The sequence below is a fragment of the Salvelinus fontinalis genome, chromosome 1 (assembly GCF_029448725.1).
Source record: "Salvelinus fontinalis isolate EN_2023a chromosome 1, ASM2944872v1, whole genome shotgun sequence".
NCBI classification, from domain to species: domain Eukaryota; kingdom Metazoa; phylum Chordata; class Actinopteri; order Salmoniformes; family Salmonidae; genus Salvelinus; species Salvelinus fontinalis.
The window spans coordinates 15403848-15424354 of NC_074665.1; the positions used below are offsets into that span (position 1 = coordinate 15403848).

The following is a 20507-nucleotide window of genomic DNA, read 5'->3' on the forward strand; positions in this document are numbered from 1 at the left end:
AACAAGATTATGGATCGATAACTCAATTCTATAAAATATTAAGCCCGGAGCTAGTCGACTAATAGTTAACTCGAAACAAATATGAAAAGGTGTACACAGAGGAGAGAACTCATTCAGCATTGAAATATTTATTTTAAGCTTGCCAAACTTCTCTGCAAAAAAAGTTCTACAGCTCAACACTAACCTGCCCATTACATGTTAAAAGAGGTATCAAAATCTAAAATTCACAATCTTCTGAATCCACATTTAAGGCATTTAAACACACAATAAGATGTTACAACCCTTGCCAAATGATATTTTATAAAACAAAATATTTAAAATATATATATTTTTTTACATGTTGTTATTTTATTTTTTTTAAACATGGTGCAATTCTACAGTCTTAACTATTTTTAAAACTCCCCCCGCCCCCCCCCCCCCCCCCCTCCCCCCCGTACCCAATCAAAAACAGAGCTGCAATCTTCTATGTTTGGTGCTGCTAGAGTAAATAATGAATCTAAAATATATTCTAACTTAAAATACAACCAACATCGTAGCTCAAATAAACCATACAGACTCTGCAGTGCAGACTGAAACAGATACCATGTGCCGTTGGGTACGTGTGGACTTTCTTAAAGGGATAGTTCACCCAAATTAGGTGATGGGTGAACTATCCCTTTAATTCCAAAATGCCTCACCCTCCAACCACATCACAGTAGAAATAGGCATCTCAATGTCTAGGTCAAGGTAACAATATGGCTGTAGAACACACTTGGATTTCAAAGTTGAATCCTGCTGTATTTGTCATTCTTGGACATATACTGATACGTTAAAAAAAAGACACACAAAAAAAAAAACAGTTACACTGGTAGAGCTTCAGACCATGTTTCAAAGATCTGCTTGATAAATGGCCTACTGCTAGACTGCTGCCAGTCTTTGCAAATATGGCATGGACACCAAGGGAAGAGTTGCAGTCAAGATTATGAAAAGGCACATTCTGTAAGTTCTCATTTCATGTCAAAAGTGCTGCCACTAGCAATACTCGTGCTATTTATGGATAAAGGGCCTTGCTTGCACAAGGGCGCAACGGCAGAAGATGGTACACCTGGAATCTGTACAGCAATCTGAATGCGAATCTCCCACTTTTCATTGCCTGGCCCGGGATTTGAACCAGCAACCTTCAAATTATTGGTCTGTCTCTTTAAACCCCCAGGGGCGTGACTTTTGATTGGAAATGAAAGTTACAGGCTGGCCTTTAAAATCCAAATCAAATGTGTGTCTATTGAAAGGGTTATAGGTTGCCAGTGAGGGCCGAGTCCATAAGGTCATCGTCCTCATTCCGCATGTAGACAGGACTGGGGCGGGAGGGACGGTCCGAGCCCATCATAGAGAGAGACGTATCCGAAGCCAAAATGGGTGACCGTGACCAGCTGTCAGCCTTCATGGGACCGTGCGATACGTTCCCAGTTGACATAGACGACGACTTCTTCTTCTCCCTCTCTCTATCTTTGTCCCTCTCGCGTTCCCTCTCCTTCTGCTTCTTCTTCTCCTTCTTGTGCTTCTTGTGCTTCTCCCCGGAGCTGAGCGGCATGGAGCTCATGTAGTCCTGCGGGGGCACGGGCCTCATGGCCTGGTCGTCGTCCGAGCTAGGGCTGTTCTGGTGGGACTTCTCTGCCACAGAGCTGCTGCCTGACTCGCTCTCGCTGTCGTGGTTGAGCGGCGTGTAGCCCGGCGAGCGGCTGTGGCTGGGGGAAGAGCGGTCGTGCTTGGGCGTGGAGCCGCTGAACAGCGGTGAGGCTTTGAGACCGGAAAGCTGGGGGCGCATGGATTCCCCCAAGCCCTCTCCGGGCTTCTGCAGGGTCACCTTGGCCTTGATGCTGGGTGAGCCGCCGTCCGGCTTGCTGATAATGATCTTGGCCACGCCCGTGCTGCTCACGCCTCCAGTTTTGGGATCTATGAGCTTCTTGTCCCCGCTGGAGCCCACCGACACGGACACTTTGGACTTGCCCTCTTTCTCAGACTTTTCTCGTTTGATCGGGTACTCCCCGCCTTGAGAGGACATTCCGTGCTTAGAGGGGCCGAGGTTTGGTGGTCCGCCCCCTGGTCCGCCTCCACCAGTCCCACCGCTGGCACCAACAGGCGGTTCGCCCTCATCTTCAGGACCCCCTCCCCCGCCGACGCTCTTCAGCTTGTCTATGACGGCAGTCAGCGAGGGCTTCTTGTTGCGGCTCGGGGACTTTCCTTTGGCGTTGGGGTTGTTCGCGTTGTTCCCTTGTCCGCCACCACAACCACCGCCTCCACTAGAGCCATACTGAGACTGGGAGCCTCCAGAAAATGGCATGGAGCCAGAGGAAGAGGAGCTGGAGGAGGAGGTGGAAGACGAGGAGCCGGAAGAGGAACCACCACCGCCCAGCTGCTTCTGGGAGCCCATCCCCCCGCCGGAGGACGACTTGGACCCTACCAAGCCGCCGCTCCCTGAGCCCATGGGGGACTTGGCCTTGGAGGACGGCGGAGTTCCTGGGACTTGCGACTGCTGCATCTTCATGGTGGAAGAGAGCTTGTCAGAGCCACTGGGGCGAGAGTGGGAGGGGGAAATGTTGGGCTTGATGTTGGGGTTCATGAGGGACCCGGGAGGCTTGCCCCCCTGCGGCTTCATCTTGTTCCCACTTCCAACCCCGCCACCACTGCTTCCCGACCCGGAGAGTCCATGTTTGGTGATGGGAGAAGAGCCTGGCTTCCCCACACCCATTCCCTGAGAAGAGCTCTTCATCTGGGGGGGTCCACCTCCAACACCTCCTCCCACGCTCCCAGGCTTGGAGCTGATGCCTTGGCCCAGGGTGCCCTCCTTACTCTTGATCTTGCCTGAGGAAGACGAGGAGTGGGAATGATGGCTCTTGCTTCCGCTAGTGCTGCCTGCACCCCCAGTGCCACCACCAGCCGAACTGCTTGAGGTGTACCCGCCATGGGACGAGGTTTTCCCACCAGACAGTGTTCCTTTGGGAATCTGAATGGTGATCTTAGGGATAGGTGGTGTGGCACCTCCTGGTGGGGTTTGCGACCGCCCGGAGCTACCGGGAGACTTGGATCCTCCGCCAATGCTGCCTCCAGATCCCGAGCCTCCGCTGGGTGGGGTGTAGGGTCGCCCCCCTGTGCTGTGAGATGGGGACTTCCCGTCGGGTTCGAGCTTTTTGCGTTTGGGGGGCTTGTCTTTGGACTTGCCCTCGCTCGAGGGGGTGCGGCTTCGCTTCACCTGCTTCCCCTCAGTGGAGCTGCTGCCGGTCATCCCCATCCCTGAGCTGCGCCCACTCCCGCCCCCATTGTCATCTTTTGTCCTCATAAGTCCCTGCTGCTGCTGTTTGGCTTTGGCCTCGCCACTCTTGAAGTCACTGCTCCCCCCTCCCATGGCCATCATGAGAGGGCTCTGGCCTCCCCCCATGTGGGACGAGTGCGAGTCCCCTAGATCCAGGGCCTGACCCAGCAGTGGCTTGCCCCCTCCGCCGCTGCCCCCGAACACTATGCCTGATATGTCGAAGGGGTCCTTGAGGGAGGGGTCGGGGGTGCTCTGGCCGTGCGGGGTGGGGTTCTGGGGGGTGCCGGACGGCGTGTTCTGCTGGCTGCTCCCACCGAAGCCTTTGACCAGGTCTAGGTCTCCATCGGCGCTGGGTGAGCTGTCGTCGAAGTAGGCCTGGGGGAAGCCGTGGCTGGAGGTCAGCAGCTCGGGGTTGAAGTCCACCGTGTCGGGGAAGAAGTTGGTGGACGAGGAGTCGCTAGTAGGTGTGGTAGCGGTCGCCTCGGCGATCAGGTCGGCGGCGTTCGTGAAGGGGTTCTCGTTACTGTTGGTGTTGAAGATGTCCGCCTCGAACACGGCGCTGCCCTGTCCCGAGCTGGACGAGTCCCGGTGCGGGGTGCCCAAGGGGCCCCCGTCCTCCCCGCTGCCCAGGTGGTGCTGCCCGTGCGATCCGCTGCCGCCTTTACCCGTCTGCTCGGGTAAGTCCGACAAGATCTCGTTTATGTCCGCGCCGATGCTGTCGGAGCTCGATAGGCGTACCATGCGAGGCAAGGATGATCCCGGAGGCGGTTGCTGCTGTTGCTGGGACTGGACGTGTGACTGCGAGTGGTAGGACACTCCGGCGCCGGAAGGCGGGGTCCCGCACTGACTGGGCGCCGGGGTGATGCTGTGGGGCGTGTCCAAGCCATCGCCGGGCAGGTTGACGTCGAAGATGGGATTCTGGGAGGCGTCCACGTCCATGGAGAAGAGCTCGCGGTGGAAGTCATCCTCGGTGGGCTGGTGCTGGTGGTGGTGAGGCTGCATGGACCCCGACTGCTGCTTGTTCATCCCTCCCATCCCCCCTCCTCCTGCCCCAGGCACCCCACCCTTCTCCATCCCCCTGGGACGCTTCTTCTTGCCCTTGGTGCCACCTCCGGGGCAGGTGCCACCCATGCCATCAGTGCGTGGCGACCCAGAGGAAGAGTTTTGCCTCTCTAGGGGACTCGAGCCATAGAGGGCAGCAAAGTCCTGGGCGGGGTTGTCTTTCAGCAGGTTCATTAACATGGGGTGGTTTTTGGTGTTGGTGGCAGGGGAGGAGGTGGGAGGCGGAGTCTGGTGGGGTTGCGATCCAGAAGAGCTGTTCTGGGGAGTGGGGCTAGTGCCCACAGCGCCCGTGATCTGCAGCAAGCTGGTCAGAATGGGATTCTGGGTCACTTTGCTGAAGTCGTCCCCTGATTGACCCCCCTGCTGCTGCTGTTGCTGTCCAGCCGCCCCACCCTGGGGTGTACACTCTCCCCCCTGGCTTTGGCTGCGACTTATCCCGAACAGAGATGTGATTGGGCCGGCAAAGTTACCTCCCCCGCTGTTCCCGGTGGGAGTGTTGCCTCCACCGACACCCGGGAGCCCCATGGGGTTGGTGGGGTCAACCCCTGTGCCCATGCCGTACCCGGGGCTTCCAGCAGGGGGTAAGTTCTTTTTCACCATGATCTCCACCGTCTCGGCAATCAGGGAGAGGGCTGGTGTGTCTGCCTGGATGGTCTCCGCTTTCCGCCGGATGGCCCGCATGGTGACAGGGATGGACATGCACCTGAGGAAAGGGATCCGAATGGGGATAGGGCGGACAAACATTTTTTTTTTTTTTTTTTTTTCCATTGTCATTTATCTGACGTTTACTTATTTTAACATCCAATTATTTTCTACTGAAGGTCACATGGCCTCAAAATTATTGTATTTTGTTGAAAAAAGCATATTGAATGAAACCATTTGGGTTGGTTTCTTTGCAGTGGGCTAACAACAAGAAGGGCTGAGAAGCATCTACTAGAACATAAAACAGATTGCGTGAAGGACACTTGAAACAGAGAAAATGGCCGCTCACCTCTGGACCACTTTGGTGATAAAATCATCAGTGCAGATCAAGGCATCGGATAGGCCTTTGTACAGCTTACAAGACACCTGCCTGGAGTCAATCACCTCCATAACCACTGCAAGAGGGAGAGAGAAGGAGGTGGTGGAGAAGAGAGACAGACGGAGAGTGAGAGGAGACAGACGGAGAAGTTCGAGAGAGAGAGAGAGAGTTTATTTGTCAAGGACAGTGCAAATGTTATCAATGTAAAAGAGCTGGAGTTCGCAAAGAAGCACATTCATTTTCTTCCGTAGTCAAGAGGGAGTGAAAACGCCAGACCAACAGGACCGGAGTAGATCTAAAGTCAATTCTGTTGTGAAAGTCACAGGGCCGGTTAGAGGACTGGCGGACTGAAACAGCAGTAATGTCCATAGGGATACATTCAATTATGTTCTATTGAATTCCATGGTAATGTCAGTGTATGTCCTCACCACAGACTAGGGACTCGTTAACAGGGTGCTGGAAGGAGACGCTGAAGCTGGAGTCGGTCAGAGGACACACCTCAAACTGTAGCAGCCCTGGAGTGTCTGGAGCGGGATGACACAACAGGATATTACATCACTCAATAGCGCAAGATTCCATCTCATGTCAACTACAGTTTCGTTTTTTTGTGGGTTGAATGCTTCCATTTGTTTTGATCAGCATCAGTAAGGACAGCTCAAACAATGCGTTGGGCATGTACTGTACTATGCTGACTAAAGTAAAAATCCGAAAATGATTTTGTATTTCGGTTGAGATGGAACAGCCCTGTACACTGCAGATCTCCAGGACCAGTTGTGTTCATTAGTTAGCAGGTCTTATTGGACAAGTGCAGGCCCCTCCCTGTTCCAGTTGGTCAACAACCACCACCACTACGCACCATCCTTGATGAAGGTGCGCTTGACGCAGCTGCCAATCAGCGTGTTGGCGGCCGCCTGGTGCCTGATAACATCCAGTAGGGCGGGCACCTGGGCTGGGTGGCGGAAGGGGATCTTGGACACCAGCGTCCCCTGCAGCGAGTGCCCGTCCTGCACCGGGGCGTCGCCATTCAGGAAGTAGCAGTGCTGCTGGTCGGGCAACGACTGAGCAGAGGGAGAGGAGAAGGGGAAAAAAACTGAGGTAAGATGGAGAGCCAATAGAGATAGTTAGAGGACTCATCACGGATGTAACCGATTGTTGCATGGACGCTGCCACTGAGGGCTCCCACTATTTTACGGTACTCAACTAGGTGGGGGTTCCTATGGTTGGGAGCGATCAGCCAATGATAAGAGTATTTTCTTCATAAAATTTGGTTGCATGGTTTGTTAATGGCTTTACGCTACATCACCGCCATCTAGTGGCCACAGTAAATGAATGACAAGATATGGTTCAGATCTCTAGCACTGCAGGTGGCGGCGGTAAGTCACCAATATTAGCTAGAACCCAAATGAAGAAGAAAATGTACTACTTCTAAATGGAGATGGCCTCAACAGAGTACCACAGTATGAGTCATAATACCCATAAAGATTAGTGGTCAAACAGTGAAACGGTTCCAAACGTTCTCCCACCATTCGTTTTTCCTAGAAACACTTCAATTAAGGGTTGTGTTCCGTGTAGGCTTACCCTGACGTGACGTTTTGATAACCATCTCTCTCAGACAAGGTGACAGAGCCCTTATTTTAAGTGTTTCTAAAATCATCTATTGGAAAAATGAATGTTTCGCTCTGGATAAGAGCGTCTGCTAAATGACTAAAATGTAAATGTAAAATGTAATGTTGGAAAAAACGACTGGAACCATTTACCCGTTTGACCGCTAGGTTTTATGGGTATCGAATCAAACTTAATTGTATTGGTCACATACACATATTTAGCAGATGTTATTGCGGGCGTAGCGAAATGCTTGTGTATCATGACACCGCCACTGTCGGGCTCTATGGCACTGCCCGTGCTCTCACAGACGCCATAATAGGACAAATACAAAAGACGAGCCCTCTAACTCTATGGGAGAGCCTTGTTTCCTTTTTTTTCTCGAGAGACAGAATTAATTCAGTGTTTAAAACGACCGAATTTCAATATACTGGTAAGCTCTTTGTGGTTGAGCCAAATTAAAAAGATTGATAGTCCATTTTTTACCCCCACTTAAAATAAACTGTACTGTTATGTTTCACTTGTCTTGTTTGAGATGTTAGAAGAGGTATGTGTAGCTCACAACCTGTTCATACAGGCTCTTCTTTTCACTTGACCGAGTCAAACCGGCCAATCACTTGACATTCACAGGTCACACTGAGGATCGGGACGACAAGAAAAGCAGCGCTACACACTGCAGCCCTCAAGACGCAGCTGTGCACGCTCGTGCCAACGTGCTTGACGTTATCTGACGATTGAAATTCAAAGGAACCAAAAATCGCCCTTCGTTGCACTGCTGTAGTCGATCTGAGAAGAGCGGATAGATGTAAGCAACAGTTCATATTTCACCTAGCCTGCCTGAGGGGAAAGTGGAGCTCTCATCATATTTCTTCCACGCGCACGCACGCACGCACACACACACACACACACACACACACCTTTAGATCTACACAAGGGCCTAGGAAGCAGGTCTAAGAGGGGAGTGAGAGGAGGCTACTCACAGCATAGAAGCGCATGGCGTGTGTGGGGGTGGTCAGGGGGTTCCCCCCCTCCTCCTGGAGTTGACTCTGGACGATGAGCTCGTAGAGGGGCGACAGGGTGGGGGGCGTCTCAAACACAGGAATCCCTGGTAGGAGGAGGGGGGGTTAACCGACACACACAGACATGTGCCCAAACACCCACATCTACACACTTTTACACAGGGGCGAAAACAAAAAGAAACCAATGCAAAACGTACAAACCCATAGATACACCACACTAGACTTGGGCGATATACCAATTATAGGGGTATTTCGAAATATATGTATAAATATATGTATAAATGTATGATTTTCAATACTGTTTCAACATTAACAAAATATATATATTTTAAGGGGGTGCGTGCTACCCCACTGCTTATAACTAACTATAAGTTAAGTATAATAAATCTAAGATACGTCAAATAAACTGGTGCCTTCAGAAAGTATTCACACCCCTTTACTTGTTCCACATTTTGTTGTGTTACAGCCTGAATATAAAATGGATTAAAATGTAGATTTGTTTTGTCACTGGCCTACACACAATATCCCATAATGTCAAAATGGAATTATGTTTCTTGAAATGTTTACAAATCAATAAAACATTTTAAAGCTGAAATGTCTTTAGTCAATAAGTATTCAACCCCTTTGTCATGGCAAGCCTAAATAAGTTGAGGAGTCAAAATCTGCTTAACAAGTCACATAATAAGTTGCATGTGTGCAAGAATAGTGTTTAACATGACTTTTTGAATGACTACCTCATTTCTGTACCCTACACATACAGTTATCTGTAAGGTCCCTCAGTCGAGCAGTGCATTTCAAACAGATTCAACCACAAAGACCAGGTGGGTAAAAAAATTAAAAAGAAGACATGAAGTTATTAATTACACTTTGGATGGTGTAACAATACACATAGTCACTACAAAGATAGGCATTCTTCCTAACTCAGTTGCCAGAGAGGAAGGAAATGAGGCCATGAGGCCAATGGTGACTTTTAAAACAGTTGCAGAGTTTAATGGCTGCGATAGGAGAAAACTGAGGATGGATCAGCAACATTCTAGTTAGTCCACAATACTAACCTAATTGACAGAGTGAAAAGAATGAAGCCTGTACAGAATACACATATTTCAAAACATGCCCCATTTTTGCAACAAGGGACTAAAGTAATACTGCAAAAAAGTGGCAAAGCAATTCACTTTTTGTCCTGAATACAAAATGTTATGCTTGGGGGAAATCCAATACAACACATTACTGAGTACCACTCTCCATATTTTTAAGCATAGTGTTGGCTACATCATGACATGGGTATGCTTGTAATCATTAAGGTATGGGGAGATTTTCACGATAAAAATAAAATGGATGAGCTAAGCACAGGCAGAAACCTAGAGGAAAACCTGGTTCAGTCTGCTTTCCATCAGACACTGGGATATGAATTCCCCTTTCAGCAAGACAATAACCTAAAACACAAGGCCAAATCTACACTAGAGTAGCTTACTTACCAAGAAGTCTGTGAATGTTCCTGAGATTTTGACTTAAATCTGCTTGAAAAACTATGGCAAGACCTGAAAATGGTTGTCTCGCAATGATCAACATCCAACTTGACAGAGGTTGAAGAATTTTGATAATAATAAAATGCAGATGTTGTACAATCCAGGTGTGCAAAGCTCACACAGACTTACCCAGAAAGACTCACAGCTGTAATCACTGCCAAAGGGTGACTCTATTTTTGACTCAGAGGTGTGAATATTTATTTGTAAATTTCAAAATACATGTTTTCACTCTGTCATTATGGGGTATTTGTGTGTAGATAATCCATTTTGAATTCAGGCTGTAACACAACAAAATGTGGAATAAGTCAAGGGGTGTGAATACTTTTTGAAGGCACTGTACATCCAGCTCAGGCCTCCAGCTATGCATCTGGTTTGCTAAGTGGCTAGATGTCAAGATCAAGCTTCTAGGTTAGAACAGAGACATTCAATCCCCTCCTGGATCAAGATCCCTGTTACCTAAATCGTTTTGCACTTACTTCATTTTTATAACACCCCTTGTGCGCACATTCGGTAATATCTTATACTTTGGGTATGTTACAGAAACAATATGATGGCTTGAAAATCTGGATACCGCCCAACCCTAGTCCACACACACACACCAAAACACATACACAAATCTGAGACCACCCACCTGTAGCATTGCCCATCCTCTGGATGAAGGAGAGGGAGAAGGGCATGGGCAGGTTCATCTTGAGGAAGAAAGAGGCAGGAAGGTCCACACAGTTGGAGTTGGTCACAGACGAGAAGGAGGGGGTTCTGCAACAGAGAGAGGAGACACACACAATCTCAACATTATACATTTATTCACCCCAAAAAAATATCTTTCCATCTTTCCAAAAATATCTAAATCTTTGCTCTGGAACTGAAACTTAAATTGAATGTCTGAAATTTGGAAGAGGCCTCACCCCTTGTTGTCCACTGGGTGAGATCCCGTGATGAGGGGGGCGATGGGTAGCTTGTAGATTGACGAGGTCCCCTCCACCGTCACAGATACACTCACACCCAGAGAGCGAGGGACTGTACAGGAGTTAAAGTAGGGCCATGTGAAGACATGCACAGATAGAGAAAGATGGCCAAAGGAGGATCATTTGATTATTTAATTTCTAGTCTAGTTCCAAAATCCTCTACGGTTTAAGCCAAGTCAGCAAATCCAGCCAAACAAATTAGACCATTATAAGTTACCAGGTGTATTGCTTGCCAACCTACGTTGAAGTTGGAAGTTTACATACACCTTAGCCAAATACATTTAAACTCAGTTCTCAATTCCTGACATTTAATCCTAGTAAAAAATTCCCTGTCTTAGTTCAGCTAAGATCACCACTTTATTTTAAGAATGTGAAATGTCAGAATAATAGTAGAGAATGATTTATTTCTGATTTTATTTCTTTCATCACATTCCCAGTGGGTCAGAAGTTTACATACACTCAATTAGTATTTGGTAACATCGCCTTTAAATGGTTTAACTTGGGTCAAACGTTTTGGGTAGCCTTCCACAAGTTTCCCACAATAAGTTGGGTGAATTTTGGCCCATTCCTCCTGACAGAGCTGGTGTAACCGAGTCAGGTTTGTAGGCCTCCTTGCTCACACACGCTTTTTCAGCTCTGCCCCACAAATTTTCTACAGGTTTGAGGTCAGGGCTTTGTAATGGCCACTCCAATACCTTGACTTTGTTGTCCTTAAGCCATTTTGTCACAACTTTGGAAGTATGCTTGGGGTCATTGTCCATATGGAAGACCCATTTGCGACCCATCTTTAACTTCCTGACTGATGTCTTGAGATGTTGCGTCAATATATCCACATCATTTTCCTACCTCATGATGGCATCTATTTTGTGAAGTGCACCAGTCCCTCCTGCAGCAAAGCACCCCCACAACATGTTGCTGCCACCCCCGTGCTTCTCGGTTGGGATGGTGTTCTTCGGCTTGCAAGCCTCCCCCTATTTCCTCCAAACATAACGATGGTCATTATGGCCAAACAGTTCTATTTTTGTTTCATCAGACCAGAGGACATTTTTCCAAAAAGTACAATCTTTGTCCCCATGTGCAGTTGCAAATCGTAGTCTGGCTGTTATATATCGGTTTTGGAGCAGTGGCTTCTTCCTTGCTGAGCAGCCTTTCAGGTTATGTCGATATAGGACTCGTTTTACTGTGGATATAGATACTTTTGTACCTGTTTCCTCCAGCATCTTCACAAGGTCTGTGCTGTTGTTCTGGGATTGATTTGCACTTTTCACACCAAAGTACGTTCATTGCTAGGACACAGAAAGTGTCTCCTTCCTGAGCGGTATGACGGCTGCGTGGTCCCATGGTGTTTATACTTGCGTACTATTGTTTGTACAGATGAACGTGGTACCTTCAGGCGTTTGGAAATTGCTCCCGAGGATGAACCAGACTTGTGGAGGTCTACAATTTATTTTCTGAGGTCTTGGCTGATTTATTTTGATTTTCCCATGATGTCAAGCAAAGAGGCACTGAGTTTGAAGGTAGGCCTTGAAATACATCCGCAGGTACACCTCCAATTGACTCAAATGATGTCAATTAGCCTATCAGAAGCTTCTAAAGCCATGACATCATTTTCTGGAATTTTCTAAGCTGTTTAAAAGGCACAGTCAACTTAGTGTATGTAAACTTCTGACCCACTGGAATTGTGATACAGTGAATTATAAGCGAAATAATCTGTCTGTAAATAATTGTTCGAAAAATGTATTGTGTCATGCACAGGGTAGATGTCCTAACTGACTTGCCAAAACTATAGTTTGTTATTAAGAAATTTGAGTGGTTGAAAAACGAGATTTAATAACTCCAACCTGTGTATGTAAACTTCCGACTTCAACTGTATATCTTTTCAACAATTCTTATTTATTAAACCATGGTTAAATCACAAATATATGTGTTCATCTCTATTTAGGATTAGCCTCAACGAGCGGAAAGCACTGCAATTTCTTTCTGGGCAGCACTGTGGCAAACTTCCTTCGTCCCCTCACCATTTGTGTCGGTGAAGTTGAGCTGCGAGCCTGTCCTTTCCTCAAACACATCGTACGGCGACACGTAGCACTGGAGGGAGACAAGATGGCCGCCGCTCCTGGCTGTCAGCAGGCCCACGCTCCCATGAAGGATGGTCTCCACCGTGTTAGCGTTGGTGGCTAACCTGCAACACACACACAATAGCGAGAATTCATTCTGACAGGAACATATTTTTCTCGAAGGGGAAACCACTCAAAAAGCTCTTCTGGGACAATTTTTTTTTTAAGGAGGGAGACATTTTCTTTAGATCTGCCACATCAGGGGAATTGTAAAAAGGGAGGTTTTGAGATGCACCTAGTCAAACTGCAATGCGTACATACCTGAACATGTGCATCATCTTGGTAAGATCCAGCTCGAGGGATTGAAGTGCCAGGTACATCTTTGTTTTCAGCTTACTGGTGGGAACCGCCATAAAGATAAAAATGAAGTATAACCGCATTTGATGTAATTCAATTCCACAACCACTTATAGTGCTCCAATAGCAACTCACTTGTCTCCAGGAAGCTTGTACAGGTTGACTAGGCCTTTAAGATGTTTGGAGAACTCTTCAAAGTTCTTATCCCTTTAGAGAGGTTGGGAAAAAAGTACAACCAAGATGTCATCATGAGAATGAAATGAGAAAAAAAATGAACCGCTAAAATGTCTAACTGAATTTTCAAAGCACTTTATTGAAAAAAATGAAAAGCACTTTATTGACAAGTATTTTACATTCTTTAAATATTTTTTTAATATAATAATTAAATAATATTTATGCGTCTATTATTGATTTTATCTCAAATCTCACCTCAGGTGTTGAATCAGCTCCGGACAGCTCTGTAAAGAAGAAAAAGAAAAAAAAAGAGTGAATATAAAAATAAATACTTGGATAACAAATTTACTGTATATCACTTATTTTATAGTTAAAGCGTGTCGCACACATGCCGTTGCGTCAGATCTGAAGCTTCTTACGGGCAACTTATCTGCGTAAGACTTCTTAAGCAAACCTATCAGTTCAATACATTACTGGATATTGTTGAATTATGTTCTAATGATTTAATTCTGCGACTATGGAGTAGTGAGGAGGAGCTCCACGGGCGGACCTTTTTTTTGGTCCGGAAGTAATTTGGCCATTCATTGTAGTCACTTCTCTCTGTAGAGATGTGATTTTCTCGAGTTCTCTCGTGTCAATTAACTTGTAACATTCCTGGATTACTCATTATATTAATAAACTCTGCTTTAAATTTAAAAAAAAAAAAATTCAAGGTTAAGAGTATAAGACTGTGTACATATCTGTCTGTGTTTGCCAAGTTTCAAGAACAGTCAAAAACTCCCAGCCAACCCTACGCCAATGATGCCGGTGGATCTCAAAACTGATCTTGGATCCACATTAAGTAGCAAAGATATTCTTCGCCACCGTCGTTTTACGACAGATATCTCAGATATCTTTTACGACAGATATCTTTTACGACAGATACCAGTCATGACTATTCAAAACAAAACAATAACTTATTTTCAAGTTCCTTTCCAGCTAATTTCTTAGCTACATGATTGTATGACGGACAAAGGCAATGAGTAAGAAAAATAGTATAGTTCAGATAGCCAGCAAGTTTAGCCTGGGAAAACGAGGACCTCAGATTGGTTCACCTTCCAACAGGACAACGACCCTAAGCAAAGAGCCAAGACAACGCAGGAGTGGCTTCGGGACAAGTCTCTGAATGTCCTTGAATGGCCCAGCCAGAGGCCGGACTTGAAACCGATTGAACATCTCTGGAGAGACCTGAAAATAGGTGTGCAGCAACGCTCCCCATCCAACCTGACAGAGCTTGAGAGGTTCTGCAGAGAATAATGGGAGAAACTCCCCAAATACAGGTGTGCCAAGCTTGCAGCGTCATACCCAAGAAGACTCGAGGCTGTAATTGCTGCCAAAGGTGCTTCAACAAAGTACTGAGTTCACATGTGGACTCCAATCAAGTTGTCGAGGATGTCAAGGATCTCAAGGATGATCAATGGAAACAGGATGCAGCTGAGCTCATTTTCGAGTCTCAAAGCAAAAGGTCTGAATACTTAAGTAAATAAGGTATCCGTTTTTTTTTTATACATTGGCAAAAATGTCTAAAAACCTGTTTTCGCTTTGTCATTAAGGAGTATTGTATATGGGGGGGGGGGGGTATTTAATACATTTTAGAATAAGACTGAAACGTAACAACATGTGGAAAAAGGGGTCAAATACTTTCCGAATGCCCTGTATATATATATAGCCTCGAGTCTTCTCAATTATATATCTCTATAGAAATAAGGTAAGACAGATCCTGCTTCTGTTGCCTGTTTCAGTGTTTGGTTGATAGCTTACGGATTCCGTGAGCAGCAAGCATGACGGAACAATTTCACAAATCAGCTGTTTTTAAATCCTTGCTGTGCTGTAATAAAGGCTTCACACTTTATTTTACGTCAGACCAGCCTCTCTGGTATTATTTATAATGTACTTAGTGCCGTTTACAATGTTCCAAATTGTCAGGTAAATTATATTCATAATAATAACCCTCCCTTTCCTTGATCTCATTCTTATTGTTGTTATTACTATTATGATCATCACAATAATAATAATAAGTAATGTTATTGTCATTGGTAGGCTTAGTATAGCAGCCTTCTATAACCACCATTGAGCTGTAGGCCTAAGAGCCCATCCTGTTTAGTCTTAATACCATAACTTACTTATGCCTATATTTCAATACTTATAGGCCACTGTATCAATCAATCATTTATTTCTTCATGTCATCACACAGCATACGAGTCAGTCATGACTCGAAATGCAATCAAGCGTTTTAGTTTTAAAATAAAAAATGACCATTGCAAAATTTGTGTAAACAATCAATCGGCCTAAACTGTTGCATTATGGAAATTGCATTCACGACTGAATGCGATGGTTTTTAGTCTTTGCTGTAATAAAGGCGTTACAGAAAAAAATGTTTGGCACACATAGGCCTAATATGCATGCAGTGCTTGCTCAAAACCTTATTTTTCTTGATCTCCAGTTTTTTCCCACAACGAGTCAAATTTATTCCACACATCTGACTTCCCCTTTATCTCCTGCACAACCAGTAAACATTTCAGTAACACAATTTTTCCGTCAGAAATGGCTGTAATTATGTTGCAGCTTCAGCAACACGGACAATGCTAAACACACTGATGTTCTGTGGTGGTTGCTGCAGCAGGGAGGCGAGAGAGACAACGGGTGCTAAAATCACTCTGTCTTTTTTATTTTTTTTACACAGTGCAGAAAGTCTGAGTCAGGCGGCACAATCAAATCAATTGCGGTCGGACTCCCTCTAGTCATTCGTGTGTCTTCATTATTTAATCAAACAGCACGCTTAAAGCATCAGACAAGCTCAGTGCATAAGGTTGACTTGATTGAAACATGTGTCTCCATATGGAAAAGTACACTTAAAAAAAAAAAAAGACAAATCTAATTTTATTGGTCACATACACATGTTTAGCAGGTGTTATTGCGGGTGTAGCGAAATACTTGTGTTTCTAGCTCTGACAGTGCAGTAATATCTAACAAGTAATATCTAACAATTTCACAACATATACCCAATACACACAAATCTAAGCATAGGAATCAATTGGACGAAACGGACAACTCTCGATCAACCAATATTTTCTTGTCAGGCGGGGACAGCCCTAATAAACATACAGAGTAATAGTGTTGTAGGTAGGGGATAGTACTGACCGCTGGGTTCTCTCCGTGGTGGGCCACCTTCACATCCACCAGCTGACCAGCCGTGTCCAGCTGCACCTCCACATAGAACATGTCTGAAGTGATGTAACATTCGGTCCCCGAAGGACTCAGGTGGGACCCCAGCCTGGTGGGAGAGGACGAGGATGGTAGGGGTGGGGTTAGAGAAAAAGAGAGGGAGGCAAATCAGACTCCGTGTGGCTAACCATGTCCTCCTCAATCAATGACTCTCTTGTCCCAAGTTTGGAAATCCATTGTACAGTCAGAAATGTACTATACAACAGATATACACAGTTAATAAAATACACATGGTTATGCCATCAATTATATGAATAAGGAATCAGTAGATGAGTGACCTGGTGATATAAGGGAAAGAAGGAGTAAGTGAGTGAGACAAGAAGAAAGGAAGAGCTTACATGTTCTGTCGAGCGATGGACTCCAAGCGATCTGTCATGGAGGGCAGGGAAGACACTAGAGCCGAGAGAGACAAATGTAAAAACTCAACAGATTGTCTTTCAACTGTCAATAATCTGAAGATACAGGCGGGATTTTGCTATTGGCATCCAATTGCAGAAGTGGAACGTGGAACACTTTCAACGAATAGGACAGGCTGTCTTTGTGATCAATCAAGAGAGACAAAGTCTCTCTTCGGGGTCTCACCTTTCAGTGCTTTCTGCAGGGTCTCTAGACAGGTGAGCAGGAGCTGGTGTCCAGCCGCATTCATCTGACCACGTTTCTCCTGTGACAGAAGAAACAAGAGGGGGGAGGGATTAGAGGAGAGTAAAGATTTTCTAACTCATGTATGTATATTTGGGTTCACCCCAATGAAGTTCTATTGACTAAAACGTTGGTTTTAAGATCCATTAATCACATTGTAGAGCATGCAAGAATGCCAGTGAGCCAGAGTCTCTTTTTCCACCTGTATGCATGTCCTGTATGCATCTTCCATAGTCTATAAAGTGTGCAACCGGACCAATTAACACTATTTTCCTAACTCTATATATTTAGCATTCCATAATTTCCTCTTTTCTTATTATTTCATTCACACATGCTCTCCATCTTCTCACCATGGCCTGGCGCACCACCTTGCTGGTCTCCTGCCAAGGCCGTGAGGCATTGTGTTTGGCATGGAGTCTCTCCAACAGAGCGTTCACGCGACTCTGCTTCTCGGCTTCTGTGAATAAACAAGGTGCACAACGGAGCGAGATTGTAAGTTACACAACATTCAATTTGAACTACAGCACTTTAGTGTTCAATGACTGACATTCCAAGAGAACAATACAAGCTAGTTTTAATAACATCCTAATTACATAGCTAACTACATCATTTGATGACATTGTGTCCCACACAAAACGTAAACACGGTGGAATTGATGGAGTAGGCTTAGCTTTGATGATACAAAGAGAGTTTTCACTGAGTTTTTACATTGCGCTCTCAAGAGGGTCCAGCACAATGTAGAAATGTTGCATCGAAGTTAGAGTAGACTATGTAATAAGTCCTTTTGGGGGGGGGGGGGGGGGGGGGGTAGATTAATAGCCAAGCCTGACAGTCTATATCTGCATAATTAACTATTGATAATAATGGTGCAGATACATGCATGACTCTCGGACGGTGGTTGTGTTGCGAACTAGGTCAACTGGCTTGGACTTGATTGCCTACAACGTATCTAGTACAAGAAAGTGGCTAGGTAGCTAATGTCCGCTTAACTAATCCAGGTACATTTAATATAGTTGGCAGTAACAGTACTGTATTTAAATACAAATTGCCCGTAGAAAAACATAATGATGTATTACAGTAGCTAGCTAGCATGATAACTACAATGCTGGCTAGGTAGCTAATATAGCTCACGAATTCCCTAGCTAGCATTAGCATGCTCTCAGCTTGTTGTGACTGATCTGACAACAAATATCTGACCCTAGCGTAACCACACTAGCTCCGATTGCACATATATGATACAACTCACCTGTCCCTTCTTCAGCTTTTACCCGATCTACAAGAGCCTGGTTCCCCCCAGATTGTGTTGAAAGGGTAAGTTCTCTTGCTGGGTTTGGGCTACAGCCCTGCATAGAAACCGCCGCCATCTTCACTAGCTAGCGTCTTTTTGCTAGCTACACTGTCGCTTCGCACTGGACTTCCGTAGTGGGTGGGACGTCGTTGTCAAAGATGTTATAACTAATCCCAAGATAGACCACAGCATGTAGTTTCGAACGGGAGCAAATAAGAAGGTGGGCAGAGCCAAGCACTAGCTAGCCAGATCCTATTGGCGCATTCTAGCATGTATTTGCGTTTTTACGTTAGGGAACTCCTACCCTGTGAGGTGCGCAATAACTAAATTAGCCCTTGCACTCCTAAACAACGCAATAAAATGAATAAAAAACGTTGGCAAAGGTCAAGTCTACAAAACGTAGTCCACTCTGTTCGTAACAGATTTTATTTTTGGGAACACAAAACTGTATTGAGATCAAATGTTTAGCAGAATATCGGTCAAAATCCATCTCGCTCCATCTCCCACTGCCGGCCATTGGGCTTCTTGGAAACACCAACCACATGCTTCAGATATATATATATCCGGTGAAACATCTGGCTCATTGTTCTATCGGTGTCGGAGGTCTCGTTGTTCAAATTATATCGTCAAATTGTATTTGTCACATGCGCCGAATACAACTGGTGCAGACTTTGCGGTGAAATGCTTGCTCACGAGCCCTTCCCAACGATGCAGGGTTAAAAATAAAAACACATAAAAATAAAAAAAGTAACTAAAATAAAATAGGCTACACATGAATGGAGCTATATAGGGAGTACCAGATCAATGTGAGAGGCACGAGGTATTTGAGGTAGATATTTACACGAAGGCAGGGTAAAGGGACTAGTAGGCATCAGGATTGATAATATAATAAGAGTAAAATAAAATAACGGATTAGCGGCCGCAAATGATGACTGTGAACGTGTGTATATGCATGTGTATCAAATCATATGTATTCAAACTTTATCCATCACATACACATATTTAGCAGACGTTATTGCGGGTGTAGCAAAATGCTTGTAAATGTGAATGTGTGGTATTTTTGTGTGAGAGTTTCAGTGTAGTGTGTACAGTATATGATGTGTCTATTCTAGTGGGTGTGTGTAGGGTCAGTGCAAGATAGTCAGTACCGCTAGTTTGGGTACCATTAATTTACTATTTAGCAGTCTGGCTATTTAGCAGTCTTATGTCTTGGGGGTAGAAGCTGTTTCGGAGCCTGTTGGTCAGAGAGCTGACGCTCTGGACCGTTTGCCAGATGATACCAGAGTGAACAGGCGCCGAATGATTGCTGGAGTCTTTGGCCATTTTACGGGCCTTCCTCTGACTCCGCCGAATAAAGAGGTCCTAGATGACATGGCGCATTTGCTATAGCAAGCGTTGATTCAGCCAGTCAAGATGCTCTCGACTCGATGTTGCAGCTGTTTAACTCTTTGAGGATCTTTTCAGCGTCCTGAGGGGGAAGAGGCGCTGCCGTGCCCTCTTCACGACTGTGCGGGTGTGTGTGGACCATGTTAATGTAATAGTATAGCTTCCGCCCCTCTCCTCGCCCCTACCTGGGCTCGAACCAGGGACCCTCTGCACACATCGACAACTGACACCCACGAAGCATCGTTACCCATCGCGCCACAAAAGCCGGCCCTTGCGGCCCTTGCAGAGCAAGGGGAACAACGACTTCAAGGTCTCAGAGCAAGTGACATCACCGATTGAAACGCTATTAGCGCGCACCACCGCTAACTAGCTAGCCATTTCACTTCGGTTACATTAAGTACTTAGTGATGTGGACGCCAAGGAACTTGAAGCTCTCGACCACTCCACAACAGCCCAGTTGATGTGGATGGGGGCGTGCGCTCCCCTCTTTTTTCCTGTAGTCCACGATCAGCTGTTGAGGGAGAGGTTGTGGTCCTGGCACCACACTGCTAAGTGTCTGACCTCCTCCCTTTAGGCCACATGTCAAACTCATTCCACAGGGGGCCGAGTATCTGCAGGTTTTCTCTCCTCCCTTGTACTTGATTGATGAATTAAGGTCACTAGTTAGTTAATAACTCCCCTCGCCTGGTTGTCTAGGTCTTTATTAAAAGGAGAAAGCAAAAACTCGCAAACACTAGGCCCTCCATGGAATGAGTGTGACACCGCTGCTGTAGGCTGACTTACCACCGTCTGTTATCAGGCCTACCACCATTGTGTTGTCAGCAAACTTGATGATGGTGTTGGAGACGTGCGTGGCCAC

At 45.8% G+C, this 20507-nt stretch overlaps 1 protein-coding gene across 1 annotated transcript; it reads right to left on the minus strand.

Annotated features, from left to right (window-relative positions):
* Positions 1–432: 432 nt before the first annotated feature.
* Positions 433–19961, minus strand: med1 (mediator complex subunit 1). Its single transcript, XM_055876970.1, has 16 exons — positions 18221–19961; positions 17325–17431; positions 16918–16996; positions 16674–16728; positions 16252–16384; positions 13327–13355; positions 13033–13104; positions 12863–12937; positions 12503–12666; positions 10425–10536; positions 10151–10275; positions 7955–8079; positions 6229–6430; positions 5801–5896; positions 5343–5448; positions 433–5054 (listed from the first exon to the last, which is right to left on the minus strand). The coding sequence occupies exons 1-16, from the start codon at positions 18336–18338 to the stop codon at positions 1271–1273; spliced, it is 5382 nt and encodes a 1793-aa protein (XP_055732945.1). The 5' UTR covers positions 18339–19961; the 3' UTR covers positions 433–1270.
* Positions 19962–20507: the final 546 nt, after the last annotated feature.

Coding starts and splice junctions, on each gene's coding strand:
- med1 (XM_055876970.1), bottom strand. CDS start 18,338: ATGGCGGCGGTTTCTATGCAGGGCTGTAGCCCAAACCCAGCAAGAGAA. Junction 10,537..12,502: donor CAACTTCACCGACACAAATG/GTGAGGGGACGA, acceptor ACTCCTGTACAG/TCCCTCGCTCTCTGGGTGTG. Junction 8,080..10,150: donor GAGGATGGGCAATGCTACAG/GTGGGTGGTCTC, acceptor TCCTCCTACCAG/GGATTCCTGTGTTTGAGACG.